This window comes from Choloepus didactylus, chromosome 22, assembly GCF_015220235.1.
Source record: "Choloepus didactylus isolate mChoDid1 chromosome 22, mChoDid1.pri, whole genome shotgun sequence".
Taxonomy (NCBI): domain Eukaryota; kingdom Metazoa; phylum Chordata; class Mammalia; order Pilosa; family Megalonychidae; genus Choloepus; species Choloepus didactylus.
Genome location: NC_051328.1, coordinates 44,414,120 through 44,435,700, shown reverse-complemented (window position 1 = coordinate 44,435,700; position 21,581 = coordinate 44,414,120). Strand labels below are relative to the sequence as shown.

General features: G+C 46.1%; 1 protein-coding gene and 1 pseudogene across 1 annotated transcript in view; both read right to left on the bottom strand.

Annotated features, from left to right (window-relative positions):
* TCF25 (transcription factor 25) overlaps positions 1–19,703 on the bottom strand; it is a 33,841-nt gene extending 14,138 nt beyond the window's left edge. Inside the window, 6 exon segments of the mRNA XM_037816442.1 lie at positions 758–823; positions 1,234–1,277; positions 1,279–1,353; positions 2,130–2,204; positions 3,216–3,377; positions 19,391–19,703. Coding sequence (XP_037672370.1) covers positions 758–823; positions 1,234–1,277; positions 1,279–1,353; positions 2,130–2,204; positions 3,216–3,377; positions 19,391–19,579 — 611 coding nt within the window. The 5' untranslated portion in view covers positions 19,580–19,703.
* On the bottom strand, positions 9,355–12,144 carry LOC119518978 (annotated as a pseudogene).
* Positions 19,704–21,581: the final 1,878 nt, after the last annotated feature.

The window sequence follows — 21,581 nt, the reverse complement described above, 5'->3', positions numbered from 1 at the left end:
TCTTCGGGGGGCGATTCAAGGCTGAGGTCGGAAGAGGGACGACTGTCCTGGGCGAGTTCGCCGGAAGTGCACCGACTGGGGGCCGCGGGGAAGACCCGGAGACATGGGGTAGCAGCTGGGCAGACCACAGCGCAGTCAGGGCCTGCGCTGGCCCCGAGAACTCTCTCCAGGGCCATGTGAAACAGTGCACGGCTGTGAACGGGGAGAGACCCAGGAAGCGTTATCCTGGGGTGTGGAGGTCAGAAACCAGAGGAGGCGTTTCTGAATAGAAGGAGCATGTGTTTCTCCTTCTGAGGCCCGAGCAGGGCTCGTGCACCTGCACCCCATGGCAGCACCTTTGCAGAGTCTGCAGGTGATGTGCACACACCACAACCGGCCACTGTCTGCTGCCCACTGCCCAGGGGCTGAGAACCGTCCAGAAAGAAAGGTAAAACCCTTCTCAGAACCTGTGCTGCACGTCAGCTGTGCTGCTGACTGAAACGCGAGTGAACGACATTAGAGACAGGCGATTTCCTGGCCAAGGCCACACCTGGACCATCCCCACGGGCTGCCTTTCGTGTTTGGAATCTAAGATTTAATTTTTTTCACTATGGCTTTAAATGTTTTCCCCAAGTTTGGACTTTAAAAATAAGCATTCACAGATATTAACAACTGGCTTCAGGAAGTTCCCTTCCCTCCCTTGTCTTTAATCACTACAATCGGGAAATCTGCCATGGGGAACGAAGCGTTCTGCAAGCACGGCTCAGCGTGTCCTTACCTCTGCTCTCCCAGGACCGCTCGGGCACCGAAATACCTTTTCAGTTCTGTGTCTGGATTCAAGTGTCTGGAGAGTTGAAAATTTCAGAAGAAAAAATGAAATCAAGTTCTGGAAATTTAAAAAAGTCTCATAAAAAATCCAGCTGGGAGAGCAGCTATTTTGGCTTGAAAGACAACTCCCGGCAAACCACCCACCAGGAGTCGCAGCTGAAGGTCCCGGGGAAAGGGTTTCGGAGCTGAGTCAACACCCTGGGCTTGGCCAAGGAGACGGCTTTTGTTTGTAGAAACTCGGGGACAGTGATACCCTCAGAGCACAGGAAAGCAGAGCTGAAGGGCCTCTGAGTCACTCCCCCCCCCGCCCCATTCCCACTTCCTAACAGTCTAATAATAAAACCAAATTACTTTAAAATAAAGATAATACACTTTTTTTCTTTCTAAAATAATGGCACAGCCCTGGGCTGGGGTCTGCAGACGCACCTGTGCTCCACGTACAGGACGTGCCTCCTGGCGCTGACGGGGGGGTGGACCTGGGCGCTGCAGCCCACTGCTGTCCTCAATCCTCTCCAAGATGCGGTCGATATCCTCCAGCCCGTTATCCTAGGAGCCGAAACAACCACGCCGTCACCACACAGACTTTAAATGCTCTAAAACCAGTAATAAAATGACTTGTTCAGAAACAAGAACAAGTATTAAATGTTATTTACTTCCTAAAAGACAGTGTAATTCAAAAAAGCTGTGCATCACACACAATTTAGAAAAAGAAATTTTTAAGCAGCAGAAACTAAGGACAAACAGACTCACAGAACCCGAAGGGCCCTAGAAATAACTGTCACAAGCCCACACTTCACATGCTACAGGTGCGCTCACTGTCCTCAGTAAGCAGAGCTGGGATTTGTGACTAAACAGCAATCAAATACAAGCTCTTCGCAGGACACACAGAATCAAGACAAGGCTCCAGGCCAAGGTCAGAAACATTCTTTCCGAGGATGGACCAGCCCCTCAGCGTGGTGTTTACACCTCACCATCCAGTTCCAATGTGCCCTTTAGTGCTAGAAGCAGGTCCGAGGAAACAGCCGCTGGCCCTCCAGGGAGCAGGACCACAAGGTACTGCTCCCCTCAGAAGAGCCCAATTTCTGATGGGTGCCAGAAAATGGAAAACAAAAGAATGACTCTAATCTTCCAAGGAACTAAATGAACAAAAACCAAAAGCAAATTTGCTAAGTAACCCTCTCTTTTCTTTTCCCTGGCTTCTTGATTATATCCCTAATGAAAAGGATGAAAATATCACATGAAAATGAACTGATTCCCAGTCCCCCTCAAGTAACACGGCCAGAAGAGAATGGAGGGAAAATCGGCCAGGCTGGCACACATACCGAGGTCTCTCCTGTAGCATTTTTCTTAGTTTTCTGTTTCTTTTTCTTTTTTCGGAGTTTCCCACTGGAATTAGACTAATAAAAGAAGCACACTTAAATCAATGAGACAAATCAAGACTGGAAGCAGCGTCAGAGGGGCTCGGGGAGAAGGGCCTGTGGCCCAGACCCCGCCCCTGCCAGGCTGTCCCCTTCCTCTCCGTGCCACTCCTACGTCCTTCAAGCTCGCCGGCTTCTCTCCTCCTGCTTGGTGCGAGGAATGCCTTCCAAAAGACGGGTCTCCCGAAGTTTGGCCTGCCCCCACCTTTGTCCCCCCACCTCTTCTTGATGTGCTGTCCAACGGGCTCCCACCAGCACACTCTAGCCCCCACCCCCACGGTTCCCCTAGTGCCCTTGACCTGGCCCACTCAGACTGCAGAGGGGAGGCTGCCTCCTCAGCGAACCCCCGGACCCCAAGCCTCCGTCAGCACCCTTGTCTGCACCCCAAGTCGGGGCCCCTCCTGGGCTTGTCAGCACTGCGTCTACCACCGAGGGCAGCCTCCCAGCACCCAGCAGGCCCCAGCAACGCCTGCCAGCTAACACAGCAACAGCACTGCCCTCGGGGTCCTGCAGGAGGCCCACTCCTCATGGACCCCTCTGGGGCCAACACTTCCAAACCCCAGAGGAGAGAGAGGCAGGGCAGGCATGATTCCACCAGGTTCTTCATTTCTGCCTTGGAACTGGCAGCGGCAATGACTCAGCCGCAGTGAAGCTGACAGCTGAGTCCCAGCAAGCACTCGCCTGGCTTCTTTTCGGATCCGGTGAACACCCACCCCGAGCCCAGGCCCACCCAGGTCCGGATGCAGCTGCAGAGGCCCAGCTCCTGGAGAACATCCACCATGTGCCACGCATGCTGACCAACCACAAGGAAACTTGCCAGCAACCACCAGTCTTCAGGATTTCATACTAATCCAAGCAGGGACCCCAAGGAATGTAGGGAACTGGGCAATTAACGCTGAATTCACAAAGTACGCCTCTGAGAAGATGGGAACACGAAGAGGCACGTGGGGCTTCCGATCCTCTGCCCAAGCCAGCGTGTGGCCCCCATACCTGCTCAGGGGGCACAGCCCCGTCATCCCCATCTCCGTCCTTCTTGGACTCTGCATTCCGCTTCACTCTGCCCCTGTTCCTGGAAGCCACAGGGCCTGCCGGCACGCAGTCGGACCTCTCCCCATCCATCGGAGTTTCCTCTTCAAGGTCTTCAGTGTTGATCTGTGGATGGGATTGGACAGACACGATGGCAGCAGAGCAGAGCAGGTGGAGGACAGGGAATGAAAGGCCACCCAGGCCTGCTCCCACAGGGAAGCAACGCTAAGGCAAACACGAGCCTACTGTGGAGGGGGCGCAACCTGACCCTTAAAACAAGTTCTGGTTCAGGGATACTTCAGGAATCGAGCTCCAGGGAGAGCTGGGTGCTGAAGGGCTACAGGCCACCTCTGTCTTCAGAGACGGCGTAACATTCACCCCCGTGCTGGGGACCACATCAGGTTAAAAATCTGAGAGGCACTGGGCCCCTCGGGGCTTTGAGGCACTTCCCTCCAGCCCCTGCTCCCCCACAGCAGAGGCCTACATGATCACAATTCACACCACAGACCCTTACACGGCAGAGAGAGCGAGTGGGAAGTCAGTCCCGGCACTGCACGCGCAGGACAAACGAGCAAAACTAAATAAGGTAGGCATATGTTTAACTTTATGTTAAATGCCCACATCAATTTCCAAAATGGTTCCATTTTACATGCCTCCTAGCAACACATGAGAGTTCTGGCTACTGCAAATTCTCCCGGGTATTTGTCATGGTCAGTGTTTCTAATCCTGGTCATTTTAGTGTGCGTATTTACCTTTTGACTAAGGACCTGCTTATTAGCCTTTCCTTTGTGAAAGGCCTGGTCAAGTCACTGGCCCATTTTTAAATCAGATTAACTTATTCTTGACTTTAAGAGATGTTCATATACTCTGGGTACAAATCCTTTGTCACCTGTGTTTTGTGAGTACATTCTTTCGGTCTGTGCAGGCCTCTTCATTTTCTTATTGACATCTTTTGATGAAAAAATTTTTGAAGTTTGAAGAAGCCACCTTACCAATTGTTTCTTATGGCTGGTTAGTGCTTTCTGGATGCAGTCTAAGAAATCTTTGCTTGACCCTCTCATGCTTCCTTCTAGAACTGTAACAGCTTTAGTGTGCAAATTCACAACCTGTCTTGAATAAACTTTGTGTGTGTGTGTGTGTGTGTGTGTGTGTGTGTCGGGAGGTTATGCGTTAAAGTTCATTTTTTCCCATATAACCAGTTATTCTAGCATCATATGTTAGAGATTTTACTTTCCCCACTAAATCACTTCTGAAAACTCAACTGACTATGTAAGTGTAGGTCTATTTCTGAGCTCTCGATCCTGCTGCGTTAATCTACTTGTCCGTATTTATGCTAATACCACACTATCGTGATTACTGAAGCTTTATGGTATGCCAACTTCACTGTATCTTTTCAAAGACTGTTTTGACTATTCTAGATCCTTTGCCTTCCATATAAATTTTATAATCAGGTTGCTAATAAAGCCTATTGGAAATAATGACTGAGATGACACTTAATTTATAAATCAATTTGGGGAGAACTGGCACCCCAATAATACTGAAACTTCTCATCCAGGAACATGGTACCCTCTTCACTTACCTACAGGTCGTCTTCACTTTCTCTCAGCAATGTTCTGTACTTCTCACAACAGACATCTTGACCAACTTTCATTCGTGACCTGAACTGTTTACATTGCTGTGAACACTTGTCCACGAGTCTTTTGTGGACATGTTTTTCTTTCCCTTGGTCAAAGACCTGGGAACGGAATTGCTGTCGCTGTATGTTCAGTTTGAAAGAAACTGCCACACCTTTCTCCCAAGTGGCTATGCCATTTTCCACTCCCACCCACAATGGACATGGATTCTGGCTGCTCCACGCTCGGGCCAACACTTATTACATCTTTTTAGTATCAACCATTCTGGTAGATATGTAGTGATGTATTACTGTGATTTTAATTTGCATTTCCCTAATGACTAACGATGTTCAGAATATTTTAATGTGCTTACTGGTCATGCAAACTTTTTGTGACACGTCTCCTCAAATCTGTCACCCATTTTAAAAACTGGGTTGTCTGTCTCATTATTACTAAGTTGTAGGTGTTCCTTATGTATCTTGGGTATCAACTGTTATCAGCTGCACATTTTACAAATGACTTCTCTCGGTCTATGGCTTGCCCATCGATTTTTAAACTGATGTCTTCTGATAAGCAGATTTTAATTGTTTAACACACCAATTCTTTCTTTCGTGGTCACTGCTTTCTGTGTTCTTTCTAAGAAACCCTTGCCTGCTCTCACGTTACAAAGATATTGTCTAGTGTTTTCTCTGAAAAGCTTCACGTAAGCTTTTGACTTTAGGTCTAAGATCAACTTAAATTAATTTGTGTATGGGGTGCAGTAGGGGATACAATTCTACCCCCTCCCCTCATACAGATATCCAATTGTTCTAGGACGATTTGTTGAAAACACTCTCCTTTCCCCATTAGACAGTGTTGGTGATTTTGTTGAAAATCAGATGTCCGTATACGTGTGGGTCTATTTCTGGGTTTTATCCTTTTGTCAATTCTTATGCCAGCACCACTGTTTTGATTAATGTAGCTTTATAATAAAGTCTTGAAACCAGGTTGTATGGGTCCTCCAACTCTGTTATTTTCAACACTGCTTGGACATTCTGGGTTCTTCCCAATACCAAATGCATTTTAGAACCAGTTTATCAACTTCAACAAAGAAGCCCGGTGAACTCATGATCACTCTGTGGCTTCAACACAATCACAATTTGGAGAGAACTGAAATCATAACAATATCACATCCAAATTTATACATGTTATATTTCTCCATTTATTTAAAACTTTCTATTTCTCTTAACTAATGATTTGTACTTGTCAGCATAGAGCGCTTGAACAGCTTTTGCTAGGTTAATTCCTATGTATTTTACATTTTTGAACTATCACGATAGGAATTAATACTTCAAATTTCATTTTCCAATTTTTTATTACTAGTAGAAATATTGGTTTTCACATACTTAATCTTATATCCTGACACACTGCAAAATTCACTTACTAGTTCAAGTTGTTTTTTTTAAAAAAAAAAACCTAAAAAGCTCTTAAGGAATTTAAACTACACTACCTGCAAATAGTTTTGCATCTTACTTTCCAATTTTCATGCCTTTTGTTTAGTTTTCTTGTCCTCTTGAAATGGCTAAGACCTCCAGTACAATGTGGACCAACAAGAGCAGGCATCCTTACCTTGTTCCCAGTCTCTGGAGGAAAACATCTGAAAGCTCACATTAAGTATGACTTGAGCTGTAGGTTTTTCATGGATGCCCTTTAACAATTTGATAAGAATTGTTGTCATTAATGTGTGTTGAATTCTGTCAAACACTTTTCTGCATCTACTGAAACCTACTGAAATGATCAGATGCTTTGCTTCCTTATTCTGTTAATGTAGTTAGTTACACTGATTCTTTTGGACATTTTTAATTGAACAATTCTGTGACGTTAAGTACAGAACATTTTCATCACTTCAAACAGAAACTTATAACCTTTAAGTAATAACTGCATTCCGCCACCCCCCCCCCCCCGCTAACCACAAATTTTTTCTGTCTCTGTAAATTTTCTTCTTCTAAGTATTTCACGCTTTCAAGGTTCATGCATGTTGTTGCATGCATCAGAACTTCATTCCTTTTTTTGGCTGAGTAATATCCCACTGTTTGAATATGCCACATTGTGTTTATCCACTTCTCTGTTGATGGACACTTGGGTTGCTTCCACCTTTTGGCAACTGTGAATAATGCTGCAATTAACAACAGTGTGCAAATATCTGTCTGGGTATTTGCTTTCAATTCATTGGTGCATCACCTAGCAGTGGAACTGCAGAGTCATATAATAACTCTATGTCTACCTTTCTGAGGAAATGCCAACTGTTTTTCACAGTGGCTGTCCCATTTTATATTCCTACCAACAGTGTACAGGGCTCCTAACTCCGCCTAAGAGCCATCCTAGTGGGTGTGAAGTGGTAACTCACTGAGTTTTAATTTGCATTTCTCTAATGGGAATTCATATCAAGGATTTTTTCATGTGCTTATCGGCCATCTGAATATCTTCTTTGGAGAAATGTCTATTCAGATCCTTTGTCCATTTTTAAATTGTGTTATTTTTCATTGTTGAGTTACAGGAGTTCTTTATATATTTAGGATCTTAAACACTTATCAGATATATAGTTTCCAAATATTTTCTCCCATTCTGTAGATTGTCTTTTCAATTTCTTTGATAATGTCCTTTGATGCTCAAAAGTTTTTAATTTTGATGAAGTCCATTTTATCTATTTCTTCTTTTGTCATTTGTGCTTTTGGTGTAAAATCTAAAAAGAGGGTATTTCCACATGTTTTCTTGTAAGATATTTACAGTATTAACTCTATATTCAGGTCACTGATCCAGTTTGAATTAATTTTTGTGTAGGGGTCCACACTGCTCTTTTGCATGTGGATTTCCAGTTGTCCCAGCACCATTTGTTGAAGACTATTCTTTTCCCATTGCATGGATTTGGCACCAAGTCAAAAACAACTGGCCACAGATCTTTGGGTTTACCTCAGGACTCCCAGTTCTACTCCATTTGTCTCTATGTCTATCCTTATGCCAGGACCATGCTGTTTTATTTACTGTAGCTTTGTAATAAGTTTTGAAGTCAGGAAGAGTGAGTCCTCCAAAATTATTCAAGATTGTTTTGGCTATTAGAAGCCCCTTGCAATTCCACATGAATTGGAGGATCAGCTTTTCCATTTCTGCAAAAAAGGCTACTGAAATTGTTGATGGGGACTGTACTGACTTTGTAGATTGTTCGAAGCAGTAGGCGTCTTAACAAAATTAACTCTTACAATCCATGAACGAGGGATGTCTTTCCATTTTAAGTCTTCTTTAATTTCTCTCAGTAATATCTTAGTTTTCAGTGCACAAGTCACTTCCTTGGTTAAATTTTTTCCTAGATGTTTCACTCTTTAAGATGCTATGGTAAATGGAATCCTTTTGATTTCCTTTTCTGATTGTTCATTACAGGTGTATAGAAACCCAACTGACTTCGCTGTGTTTACCTTGTATCCCACAATTTTGCTGAATTCATGTATTAGTTCTAACACGTCCCTGTGGATTCTCTGGAACTTTATATATATACAGGATCATGTCATCTGTGAATAGAGATACTCTGATTTCTTTCTTTCCAGTCTGATTCCTTTTATTTCTTTTTCTCGTCCCGTTCAGAAGTTCCAGTATAATGCTGAATAACAGTGGTGACATGGCATCCTTGTCTTTTATCTTTCTTAGGGAGAAAGTTTCAGGCTTTCACCATTGTGGATAATTATGCTATGGGTTTTTCATAAATGCCCTTCATCGTGTTGAGAGAGCTCCCTTCTATTCCTAGTTTTCTGAGTGTTTATCATGAAAGTACATTGGATTTTGTCAGATGCCTTTTATGTGTCAATTGAGATGACAATGGCAGTTTCTTCCCTCATTCTAGTAATGTGGTGCACTACAGTGATTGATTTTCTTATGTTGAACCAACCTTGCATTCAGGAATAAATCCTAGTTGGTCATGGAATGATCTTTCTACTTACTCATAGTGCCCTCTTATAGTCCTTTCTATTTTTGTAAGGTCTGTAGTAATGTCCCCACTTTCACTCCCGACTTTAGTTACCTGTGTCCTATCTTTTTGTCAGTCTGGGTAAAGGCTTGTTTATTTTATTGAACTTTTCAAAAACCAACTTTTGGTTTTGTTGATTTTCTCTATTTTTCTATCCTCTATTTTGTTTCTTCTCTAATCTTTACTATTTCCTTCCTTTTATTAACTTTAGGATTAGTTTTCTCTTCTTATTCTAATTTCTTTAGGTATAAAGTTAGGTTACTGATTTGTGATCTTTCTTCTTTCGTAACGTGGGCATTTAGAGCTATCAATTTCCCTTGAGCACTGCCTTCACTGCACCCCATAAGTTTTGGTGTTTTTGTTTTCATTTGTCTCCAGATATTTCCTATTTCCCTTGTGATTTCTGCTTTGACCCATTTGTTGTTAAATGTATTTAATTTCCACATAGTTCTAAGCTTTTCAGTTTTCTATGTTAGTTATTTCTAGCTTTATTCCATTGTGGTCTGAGAAGATACTTTCTATGACTTGAATGTTTGTTTTTGTTTTTGTTTTTTATTTATTAAGATTTGATTTGTGGCCTAACATGATTTATCCCCAGAAAATGTTCCGAGTGCACTTGAGAAGAATGTGTGTTCTGCTGTTGTTGGGTGATCTATATATACCCATATTGATCATTTGGAAATAGATGCTAGGCGTTCTATCAATTATTGAAAGTTGGATACTGAAGTATCCATTATTGTAGTATTATCTATTTCCCCCTTGAATACTGTCAATTTTTTAGATGTTGGGGATCTGTTGTGAGGTGTCTGTAACTTTATAATCATTATATCTTCTTGCTGGACTGAACCTTTTATCAATACATAAAATCCTTCCTCGGCTCTTGGAATCTTTCTTGATTTAAAGTCTATGTTGTCTGAAAATAATATAGCTATTCTGGTTCTCTTTCGATTACTGTTTGCATGTGATATTTTTTCCCACCCTTCTACTTTCAACCTCTTTGCATTTTTGTACCTAGTCTATTCATTGTAGATAGCATATAGGTGAATCAAGTTTTTCCATCAAATCTGTCAATCTCTGCCTTTAAATATGGCAGTTTAATCCACTCACATTTGAGGTAATAATTTAGAAGACTGGTTTTACTTCTGCCATTTGTCTATTTGTTTTCTTTATGTCTTATGTTTTTTCTTCTTCAATTACCCCAATACTGCATTTTTTTGTGTAAGTTGCTTTTTTGTAGAGTACTTTTTTTTTAAGATGTGGGCAAATCTCACTTTAATTGCAAAAGGCTTCATTTACAGCACATTCAATAATGAATAAACAGAAGAGTTGCTGATATTTGAAGATATGAACATATAAAAGTCCCTTGAAATTCACTTAGTCAAGGTAAGAGCATTCAACAAGGAAAGGAGCCCTCCTCAGCTTTCTGAAGACTGTCTTACATGTTAAAGGATGACTAGGCATATTAATTCAAAGTAGTAGGATGTACTTTGCAGAGAAAGGGGAAAACTTTTTTTTCAGATTATTAGGCAAATACGTGTTGGCAGTTCCACTTGATAAAGTGAGTTGGAAGTCCTCCTTGGATCAGGCTAGGGCAGAATATTTAGTAAAAGGGGGGCTCTGGGCAGGGATGAGAATCAGGAGAAAGGGAGCACCAAAAAAGCATGCAGTGCCAACCAAATTAATTCACATGCCCTAAACACAGACGAGGCCCACCACTCCACGACCCCAGACACAGAACATACAAGAACAGTCATCAGAAACTTACTGCTTCCATTGCCTGGTGCTAATGGTCTTAATTTACCCCAAGGAGAAAATCTTTGACCAGCAAATTAATTTATCATTGAATTTAAGTCAAAGAATTTTAAGAAAATTCTTGCTATATATATATATGTATATAAGGATTCCTATTTACCTACTTAAAGCAATGGTTATACAATGAACATTCCTGTTTTCATAAGCATTTGTTCTCTACAATGGAATGGTTTAAGAAAAGCATTGCCTAATTTTGACTTTATTTTGCACTTTCAAAAGGGACAGAAGGAATAGAGATTAATTCTCCAACTATGAGGGCCCACCTGGTAAAAAACCAGACTTCTCTAACTCGAGGTCCATCCATATTTTCTGGATGTTTCAATGCTTGGGGAAGGCTAGTGAAGTCCATTATATCCCACTCCTACAGTGAATCTACCACAGTGTTCTACCTAAATTGAATGTCTAAAACTACAGAGGGTAATTCAACATCTAAAAAAACTGCAGCAATTCAGAACAAACAATCTCAGAGAACTCACCTCAGAAATGAAATTAAAGAACTACTGCTCAGATGTTCTGAAAAGTCAAGCAGTTGTTCTCGGTTCTGCCCCCCTTCCAGGCTCAGGCAGACACGTAAGGTGGCGGCAGCTCTTTAGTGGTGCCATTCACAGCAGCTTCATCATACGGGGGTAACAGCACTGTAGTGTCACTGCTGGTAACATAAACCAGGACATCGGAGGAGTTTCTGCCATTGATACATTGGTAGCAGTTCCAAACACAGCTAATCAGGTAACACTTAAAAGTCAAGATGATGCTGATAAACAGAAGTATAAGGACCAAACAGGTAGGATTCACTGACACGATATCATCTCTATAGGGAAAGCTGGGAGGTAGCTGTCTTATGTACTCCTGAACGGAGTTTAAACAAACAAGCAAAGTGACTGCCACCAAGGTGTTCAGGACAAAATCAAAGATCTGGTAACAGAAGAAGGGGATGATCCAGGCAGCATGTTGCTTGTATGCACCATAAGTAGCCATTGCACATATCAGGATCAAGAGAAGGGAAACTGCAATCTTGATGCACATGATGGTATCACCCATGAACTCAAAGTCACCTCCTAGTTCAGAACTTGAAAAGTGATACTGATCTGGATCAGCCAGGGCACTCAATAAAATCAGAAGCACCACAGCCAGATGCCGAGCAGGGGGTACCGGTGCGGACATGGCAGACAGGCAGCAGCTGTTCGAGTAGAACCGCGTCCAGGGCGCGACCATCTTCATCGCTCCGGCCGCGGGTGCAGTTGCGCCCAAGTTTGCAGAAGCTCCGGCCTCCCCGCTCGCCCCGCGCCGCCGCCGCCGGCTCCTCCGCCGCTGCCACTCCCCGTCCCGCTCGGCCGCGGGTCTTCGCGCCGCGCTTTCCCCGAGAGCTGCGAGCAGCCGCCGCCGGGACCCTGCGCTCTGAGGGCGGCGGCGGCGGGAGGAGGAGGGGCGGCTCAGTAGAATACCCTTTTGATACCCTTCTTCTTTCCTTTCCTCTCTGTTTTTTTCTTAGTGATTACCTTCACAATTACCTTTAACATGTTAAACTAATAACTATTTTGAGGAGTACCAACCTGGTTTCAGTATTATACAAACTCACTACTCTTACAAATCTCCATCCTTCCCTGTATACTGTATGCCCATTAACATAGACTTAATTTTTTATACATTTGCCTGTTAAGTCACATGAGGGTTACAAACCAGAAGTACAAAAATATAGGATTTTATATTTACCTCTGTAGTTCCCTTTACCAGTCGTCTTCATCTCTTCTATGGCTTTGAGTTACAGTCCAGTGTCCTTCTATTTCAGTCTGAAGAACTCCCTTTAGCATTTCTTATACGGAAGGTCTTCTGTTATTGAAATCATTCAGCCTTTGTTTATCTGTAAAAGTCTTAATTTCTCCTTCATTTTTGAAAAATAATTTTGCCAGGCATAGAATTCTTGTTTGACAGCTTTTTCTTTCTTTCTTTCTTTTAAGAATGTTAAATATGCCATCACAGTGTCTTCTGGCTTCTCCGGTTTCTGATAAAAAATCCTCTATTAGTCTTATTGCGGATCCCATGGATGTGTCAAGATGCTTTTCTTTTGCTGCTTTCAAAATCCTCTGTCTTTGTATTTTGCCAATTTTTCTATAACATGTCTTAGTGTAAATCTCTCGGAGTTTATCCTGCTTGGAGTTCATTAACTTTCTGGACGTGTATATTCATGTCTTTCAAAAGATCTGGGAAGTTTTCAGCTATTACTTCACATACTTTTCCTGCCCCTTTCTCTCTCTCTCTTGCCTTTCTGGGACTCCAATGGCGTGTATGCTGGTGTGCTTGATGGTGTCCCAAGACCCTTCAGGCTCTGTCATTTTTCTTCATCACTTTTTCTTCTTCTCTTCATACTACATAATTACACTTGTCAGCAACTTTGCTGATCCTTCCTTCTGCCTGTTCATATCTGCTGCTGAATCCATCTAATGACATTTTCATTTCAGTTACTGTACTTTGCAGCTCCGAAATTTGTTTGGTTCCTTTTTACAATTTCCATCTCTTTATTTTTTCAGACAATGGTTTCCTAATTTCCCCTTTATGGATTCCTTCAACTCTCTGAACATATTTAAGACAGTTGACTTAAAGTCTTTGACTAACAGTTGTATAATCTTCCTCAAGGATGATTTCTGGCAAATTCTTTTTTTGTGTGTGAATGGGCCATACTTTCCTGTTCGTGTGTTTAATAATTTGTTGTTGAGAACTGGACATTCTGAGTGTTACCTTGTTATAACTCTGGAAATCTAGTTCTCCCATTCTTCTGGTTATTTTTTGGTTGTTGTTGTTGAGGGCTAGAGCCTTCAGTTTCTCATTTTTCCAAACCATTTTTGCTCCCAAATGGGAAATGGAAAGAGAGAAAGGAGAAGAACATTAAGTACTGTCGCTTTAAGCCTCCTCTGCTGCTTTTGCCTGAGGGGGGACAGCGGCCCAGCGATCTGAAATGGCTGATCAAAAGCTGTGACCAGCAATCGGACCGCAACCCCCCAATCTTGGAGACCGGGTCCTTGTAGCCCACCCTGGCATCACAAGCAGCTCCACAAGTCTGGGCAGGGTGACTGTCACTGATGCTTACTGTAATTTACCAGCCTCTTCCTCCAGCTCTTCCCTGAGGTGACAAAGCGCTCCACTGGACACCAGAGCTCCAAGATAGTTGGTTCAAACTGTTCCTGTCAGTTCAACAGCTATTCTGGTCGAGGGACTGATTCCTTCTCGCAATCTGCAGTGCTCGGGCTTTTCTGCAAGGTCTTTCTTCTCCAGCTGGTCAAAACTCGGTACATTCCCCTTCCTCTATGAGCTCCTGCTGTTAACCTCACAGCTCTCTGGTGGCCTTCCTTTTGCCGAGGACAGCTTAGTACTGAGCCAAAGACTCAAAGTAAATTTTGGACCTCCTTTTCTCCAGTACCCTGCCCATAAATTCCAGTCCTCTCCACAGTCCCCAAATCTGATCTGTCTCCTCAGCTCATGCTCTGAAGAATATCTTACTACATCACTATCTGAGAAGAGACTCCAGGCAGAAAGCCAGGTCATTAGCCTCACTCTGGTTGTTTCTCTTCTCTCAGGAATCACAGTACTGTAATGCCTGTTGTCCAGTATCTGAAAAGTGACTTCCTACATGTGGTTCTGTTTCATACTTGTTTATCCCAAGTGGGCTATTCTGTCATAGCTGGAAGCAGAGGTCTCCTCTCATTTTACTTACCCACTGTATGATTTACTTAGAAACTATTTTTGGCTCTATAAAAGTAAGCCATTCAAGTCACAGCCCCATGGTCAGCATCCACTAAGCATGCTGCTTAAAAAATAGTAAATACATAAATAAAACAATGGAGTTATTTTTCCCTTTGGAAAAGGACCACCATTAGAACTTTGCATTACAGGAAGTGCCTCTGCAGACTACAGTCAAGAATGACGACGCCTCATCTAAACACCTGCAGGCAGAAACTGGCAGACATCTAGAAACACTACAGACATTTTTTTTCATTGTTCAAATAATCTCACAGCTGGAATATGGATTCATAATTCCTTCTTTCTTTGCTCACTGATTAATGATGCCAAACTTGCTAAAAATAACCTCACAGACTTGAGAAAAAAGAAATGATGTGACATGAGAAGTTAGGAGTTAACAAATGATTATGACTACTGATTGATTATATACACATTTCTTTTTAGTTTCTAGTGTACCAGAATAGCCAGAAAAAAATACCTGCAATTGTTGAACAGTAATCCAGTAGCCTTGATCTTTGGGAATGATTGTATAACTATACAGCTTTCATCTTGTGACCATGTGATTGTAAAAACCTTGAGACAGACACCCCCTTTATCCAGTGTATGGGTAGATAAGTAATAAACTAATGCATGAAAAAAAATAATAGGTTGAGAACATGGCGAAAAAATACCTCTACATAAACCATGGACAATAGTTAATAGTACTGATTTAAAAATCTTTCATCAATTGTAACAAATATAACTACTGTTAAAAAAATAGAATTACAAAAAAAGTGCTATCATCAATAGTAACAAATTTTCCTCACGAATGCAAATGTTGGTGGTGAGGAGGGGTATGGGACACCTGTATTTTATGCATGATTGTTCTGTAAACCCACAACTTCTCTAATAAAAAATTAAAAGAAAAAAATAAATGATGTAACATGATTTGAACCTGAAGAATCTTAGAAAATTAAGGTGATTCTCGATCAAACTTGTCCTTAAGCAGCAAAAAGCTACAGGGATTCTAATTCCACCTGTTATTAAATGCTTTTATGCATCAGGGGTTTTGCTCCTGCTACCTTCAAACAAAGGATTAAAATCAGTCGGATATCACAGACAAAGCTGACACAGGTATTGGCAAGTCCAAGATCACTACACAAGTTCAAGCCCTTACTCCAGTCAAACAATAGTAGCCTGATACTGAAATGTTGGAAGAAAATAAAAGTTTGATTTTTGTTCAACTGCACAATTTAGATTTATTCCTTTACCATCAGGAAACAGTCTTAAGTTTTTCGTGAAAAAAAGAGAGACCCATACACATAATTTTTTGTAACAGATTAATTGTCCTCACTTCAGGGGAAAATTTTTCAATGCAATAAAATAAATTCTGATAATCTTTAGGTACATTTACGTGGATTTTATCAGATTGTCAGTGTGGTCCCTGATCCCCAAATACTAAGAAGTTCTATTTGACAGAATCACCTTTTAATGGCTGTATATTATGCTGCATGAATGCATCACAATTTAACCAGTCTCTTACGGTTTGGCATTTAGGTCAGTTTGAAAGTTACATTGTAAACAACACTGTAATATCTTGCAATATGTTTTTGCACAAATCCAGGATAATTTCTTTCCAGTAAATTTCTTGATGGGAAATTGCTAGGTTACTTAAGGTTTTATCAAATTGCCCTCCAAATGACCTATATGAACTCAACTTCTGTCAATGGTATTTGAGAGAAATACTTTCTCTCACCAGCATGCTCACCTGACTATGCAATCAGTAAGTAAGCAGCTGCTTAACGTCTTCCATAACTCTGGTTACTAAGAATCGACTATTCAACAAGAGAAAACTAACAAACATTTCGACTGTATTACCACTGAATTTTAGAAGAGCCAAAAAATTACAAAATGCCTGAATTAAGATTGATGCATATTACTCAGTAAAATTTCTTTGGAAATTCATGAGGATTCCAAAATGGTAAAGACATTCGGTAAGCAAGGCAGCTAGGCCTTTGTGAATATGATGCAGAGAAAATGAATAGCATGTAAATCATTACAGTATCTTCTGCTGTACAGAAATTTCCAAGTTAAAGAACAAATAGAGTAGAAAAAGATCTTAAAGACAATTTATAACAAACTCTTATAAGCCAATAAGAAAAAGATAAAAACCCTCTTAAAAAAAAGGCAAAAAAGATACAACAGGCAATTCACAAAGAGAAATACAAAGTCAATAGATGCATGGGTAGGTGCCCCCTTTCTAGTTCTACTGCACCCTGCACTTGGTTTTCAGCATCGGATCATACCTACGCTGCTGAGTGCTGACCATGTGCCACGTTACTTCACTTAAACATCATGACAATCCTATAAGGTAAATAAGATCTCCTCCAAGAAATACAGAAACTGAAGCTTATGTCAAGCATTGTGTCAGAGTTCACAGGGTTATGAAGAACTGGAGCCAAGGACTCAGACCGAGTTCTTTCTGGTTCACAGGCTGCAAGCCCGGACCCTGGCTTTCTGGGATGAAACGCAACTCGGGCAGCAATCGAGTCAGGGCCACTCGGGCAACGGGCACCATCAGTGGGCACCAGGGTTGCACATGCACCAGCAGTGGGAGACAAGTAATACACAGTGCACAACACATGAGAGACTTCCACGGCAGGCTGCTACCTTTCCCTGTGACCCCCACGCAAACCTGGGCTGGCTGTGGGCAAGCCTGGCTCCCGCAGGCTGGCTCCCATCCGCATTCCCTCCCCTTTCACCCTGAGCACATGGAACCGTTCACTGGAGACAGTAAGTCCATTTTACAACACCTGGCTTTCCCCCACGGGTATATCTGCTCCTGACTGGAAGCAGCCTCCCTGTACTACAGAGCAAGCTGCACACGGAATGGCTCCCTGCATGGGCTGTGGAGCGAGACCCGCTGGCAACGGGGGACTGGCGCCCACTAATGAAGCTGGCCTGGCTCTTCTCTTCTCCGTGTGAGTCAACATGCTTCCGTCAGAGCCCGTGTGAGTTGTGCTTTTGCTGGCGACCCCAACACCAGCAAAGCATGGAATGGGCAAGATCCTAAACTGAGATCCCTGGTGGAAGGCCCTGGGGTGCTCTTTGCTACCCTTGGTGTGGCAAGACCCCTTCCTTGGAGGAGACAACAGGCATCTCTCCCTTTCTGTTGGACAGTTTGGCAGAGAGAGCAGGTGGGAGTGGGGGTGGTGTGCGGTGGTGTGGATGACTGTAACTTAAAATAAAGTATTTTTGTAAAATTCGGCAAGATTGGGAAGGTGACATCTGAGCAAAGTCTAAGGAAGGTGAGGAAGTGAGCTACACGGACATCTGAACAAAGGGTTTTCCAGGCAAAGGGAACAATGTGGCTGGAGCAGAGCGAGCAAGACAGAGAGATGAAGTGGGAGAGCTAACGTGGCAGATGGGGTGAGCCTGGGGCTGCGCTGAGTGAGGTGGGAACCTCTGGGGGGTTACGAGGTCTTTCAACAGGACCCCCGTGGCTGCTGTATCACAGTAACCCAGAGGGACATGAGCAGAGGAGACCAGGCGGAGGGATGGCCACAATCCAGACCGGAGATGACGGTCACTCTCCAGGGTATTTTCAAGGTGGAGCCAGCACAGGACTCTCTGAGGGTTTGCCGTGGGTGTGAGAGCGAGGAGGTCAGGGACGCTTCCCGGGCTGCAGGCCTCGGCACCAGGGAGAATGGAGAAGCCCTCCACGAGTCAGGCAGGCAGCAGGAAGCATGGGGCAGGGGCAGGGACAGCAAGGTCAGGACACTCGGAGTTTGAAATGTCTGTGAAACATCTCAGGGGAAGCAGATGTTGAGTTGGATGAATGATTCTAGGGATCGGGAGAGAATCTGAGCAGATGATACTAATATCCTGTCAGAAAGCAGAATGGAGCATCAACAGCGAGGCCTAGAGCAGGAAGCCACCGAGGTCCTCAGGCTTGACTCATTTCATGGGGGTTCCACATAACCACCCTTCCCTTCCGTCCACACACACACTCACCCCCTTCCCCTCCGTCCACACGCACACTCACCTGTCCTCCCCTCCGTTCACACACAGGCTCACCTGCCACATTTTCCACTTTTCCCAAAATATTAACTTCTTCAGAGGCAGATACAGTGCAGCACCACGTTAAGTCAGAAAGCCTGGGTTTAAACTGCAGATGGCACTTATTAGGTATGTGACCTCTGGACCCAAGCTATCAGGGTCCTCACCAACACAATCAGGATAGTCTCACTCCTCCTTCAGGCTGTGACGGTTATATGCTGTGCCTGGCACATGGCAATTCCCTCCCCAAGTAACAGCTATTATTATTAAGGACTAAATCTGGAAGGTGTGGGATTAAGGAGAAAGTATCACCTGACAAAAAATCCACGAAAGTGGCCGAGCGGCCTGTGGGTCCCGAGTGGGCGCTGGGAGCCGACGGAACCTGGCGGTGGCCCCTCGGAGCCAGTGCACCGGGAAACGGCGCCGGGCATCGAGGAGGCCACCCACGCACGCGGAAAAGCGCGCCAAGGAGTCAGCTCATCGTGGCTGCGCTATTTCTCTGTGCCAGAGACTTGCTAGGGGCCTCGTGATGACTGAACAAAACTATACGCAAAGGCCCCCAAGTGCCCCCCGGAGACGCTCAAGTTCACACCCCTGAAGTCAACCCGCCCCCGGCATCACCCCGACCCCAAAACCGACTTGGCCCGCCACGCCCACATACGTCATTCCTGGCTGACGCCTCCGCCCCTGCACCCAGGCCCCGCCCCCCGCAGGCCTTCTCCCCGCCCACCACCGCACACGACGTCACGGCCCCGCCCCCTCGGAGCCGCTCGGCGTGCTTCACCCCGCCCCGTGCCGCCCCGCCCCCTGCAGGCCGTGCAGCCTTCTCCCCGCCCACCACCACGCCCGACATCACGGCCCCGCCCCCTCAGAGCCGCTCGGCGCGCTTCGCCCCGCCCCCTGCAAGCCCCGCCCCGTCCGCCACCCCCACCTAGGCCGCGGATCCTCACCAGCTCGAACCGGTTGTTGACGCGGACGCCCTCCTTCTCTGCTCCCCGGTGGCGGCAGCCACCCAGCCCCCGTTTCGACCCCTCTTCTGCGTCATCATCTTCCCGGAGGACAAACTGCAGGGCGCCGGGCCCGAGGGGCTTCTGGCCGCGCTGTTCCCCCCTCAGCCTCCGGAGAGCCCGGCGCGACATAGGACCCAACGGCCGCTGACGTCTGGAAAGGGAGAAAGGAAAGCAGAAAAGAGAGCGGCTTGCGCGCCTGCGCACTTGAGGCGCGCTGGCGCGAAGTTGGCGTGTCGCGTCTGCGCGCTGCTGCTCCCCTGAACTTCCTCACCGTCACCGCCGGCGTCGGGGCGGGGGGCGGCGCTCTCGGGCCCGCTCTCGCGAGAGTTGTGCGCGCCGCCTCCCGGCCGCGGTGTCGGCTGCCGCCGCTGGGGGGCGCCCGGGTCTCCGCGGAGGGCGGGAGGGCCCCGGAACCCCACCCCGCGGCGTCGGCCCGCTCGCGCGCGCCACCTGGGCTTCCGGGCCCCCGCGCCCCTCTCCGCGCGCCTCCTTCCGCGGCGCCCCCGCGCTCGCCGGGCCCGGACCTCGGGGATGGTCCTGGGGCTCCTTGCTGTCGCTGATGCGTGCCGGGTGGTCGTCCTGGGACAGGAGAGGGAGGAGGGGGCGGCGCGCTGCGGCGCTAGCCAGGCCCGGGCTCCCCCTTTCCTCGGCCGGGAGTCGTCCCCTCACAGGGAAACTCGGACCCGGTGGTGGCGCCTGTTCGGGCTAGAACCCTGAAATGCCTCATCCTGGCTGTCAGCGCCGCTGTGTGCGCGCCCCTGCCCGCTCCCCACAGCCCCGCAGCTAGAGGATGAACGCCGGGCGCAGAGGCTGCCTCGGGCCGCCTGCTGGTCATGGCGTCCGAATTTCCTCACTGGAGCTTCTTTCTGCTCTGTCTGCAGTGCCGCGGTGGCCGCGTGGCACACTGAGCAGGTGTGACAGCGGGGAGGGCAGCAGCAGCGAGCCGCCCGCAGGGCCCCCTGCCCCCACCCCGGCGACCTCGGGAAGCAGCCGCTGTCCCCTCAGCTCTGCCACTCCCAGCTGTCGATTCGGTTTCCATGGAGGTTTTTGTTCCCGGAGTGCTCCTGTGTGAGCCTGTCGGTGACCGGCTCTGCTTCCTCCGCCGTGGGGTTGGCGTAAGGACAGCCGTGACCCCCCAGAGTGCCCGGTGCAGATGAGGGGCGCCTGCTGTGGGAGGTGCTGCACCCACCCTCACTTTCTTGTACTGGCCGCGAGACCAGGGGTGATTCTTTGCCTTTCTATGCCTGTTTCCTCATTTTAAATGGGAATGAGTAATACTTCCTGCCAGTGAAGTTCTGAGAACAAGTACTGGGGGCTTCTGTTATCAGCTGCTGTGACTACACATGGACCCCGTTTGATGCCACATCTCCCCACAGGCCTGGGTGGAAGTCCTGCCTTGGTCACTGCAAGCTACATGTCTTGGACCAAATTCCTTCCACTCTTTGAGCCTCGGTTTCCCCCATCTGTTGGTGGAATTGGATGGAGCCCACCTTCTGGGTAGATCTGAGCATGTGGAGCCTGATGGGCCCTGCAGAACCCCCTTCCCATGGAGCAGGGGTGGGGCTGCCCCCACTGACCAGGGACACATCCCCATTGGATGAGGGGCGGCTTTGGGAGCTGAGGCCACAGGCTCCCCCAGGTCCTGAAGTTGGCAGAGGGAAGCAGCTGAGGCAGTGTGGGTGGAGCAGGCCTGCGTGCCCCCGTCTCCCCCAGCCTTTCAGTCCCAGAGAGCGGCCCCTTAGAGCCCAGCTCCTCCCTTGAGAATGTGATGTAACATAATAATGTTCTGCATCTTCCAATATCCCCCAACTCTCCCAACTTTGTCAGCAATTACACACATTCCTGCACATACTCGCTCAGCTCTGTGCCATTATCTTTCCCCAAGGTTAACCTGGTGGGAAGTTGTGCCCAGAGAGACAAACATTGAGATACAGTCAACTTCGTGGCGTTCACATGCGTGAGCTCCTGGCTCTGTACCTTCTTGCTCTCTGCCCACTGTAAGACCCTGCCTTCCCCTCAGATCGCTGCGGACCATCGTGGCAAGGAATCTCTTCCCGCCATTGCAGACGAGGACCCCACAGAAGCCTCCAATAAACACTCCCTCTCACTCGCCACGCTGGGCTTGTCTGAG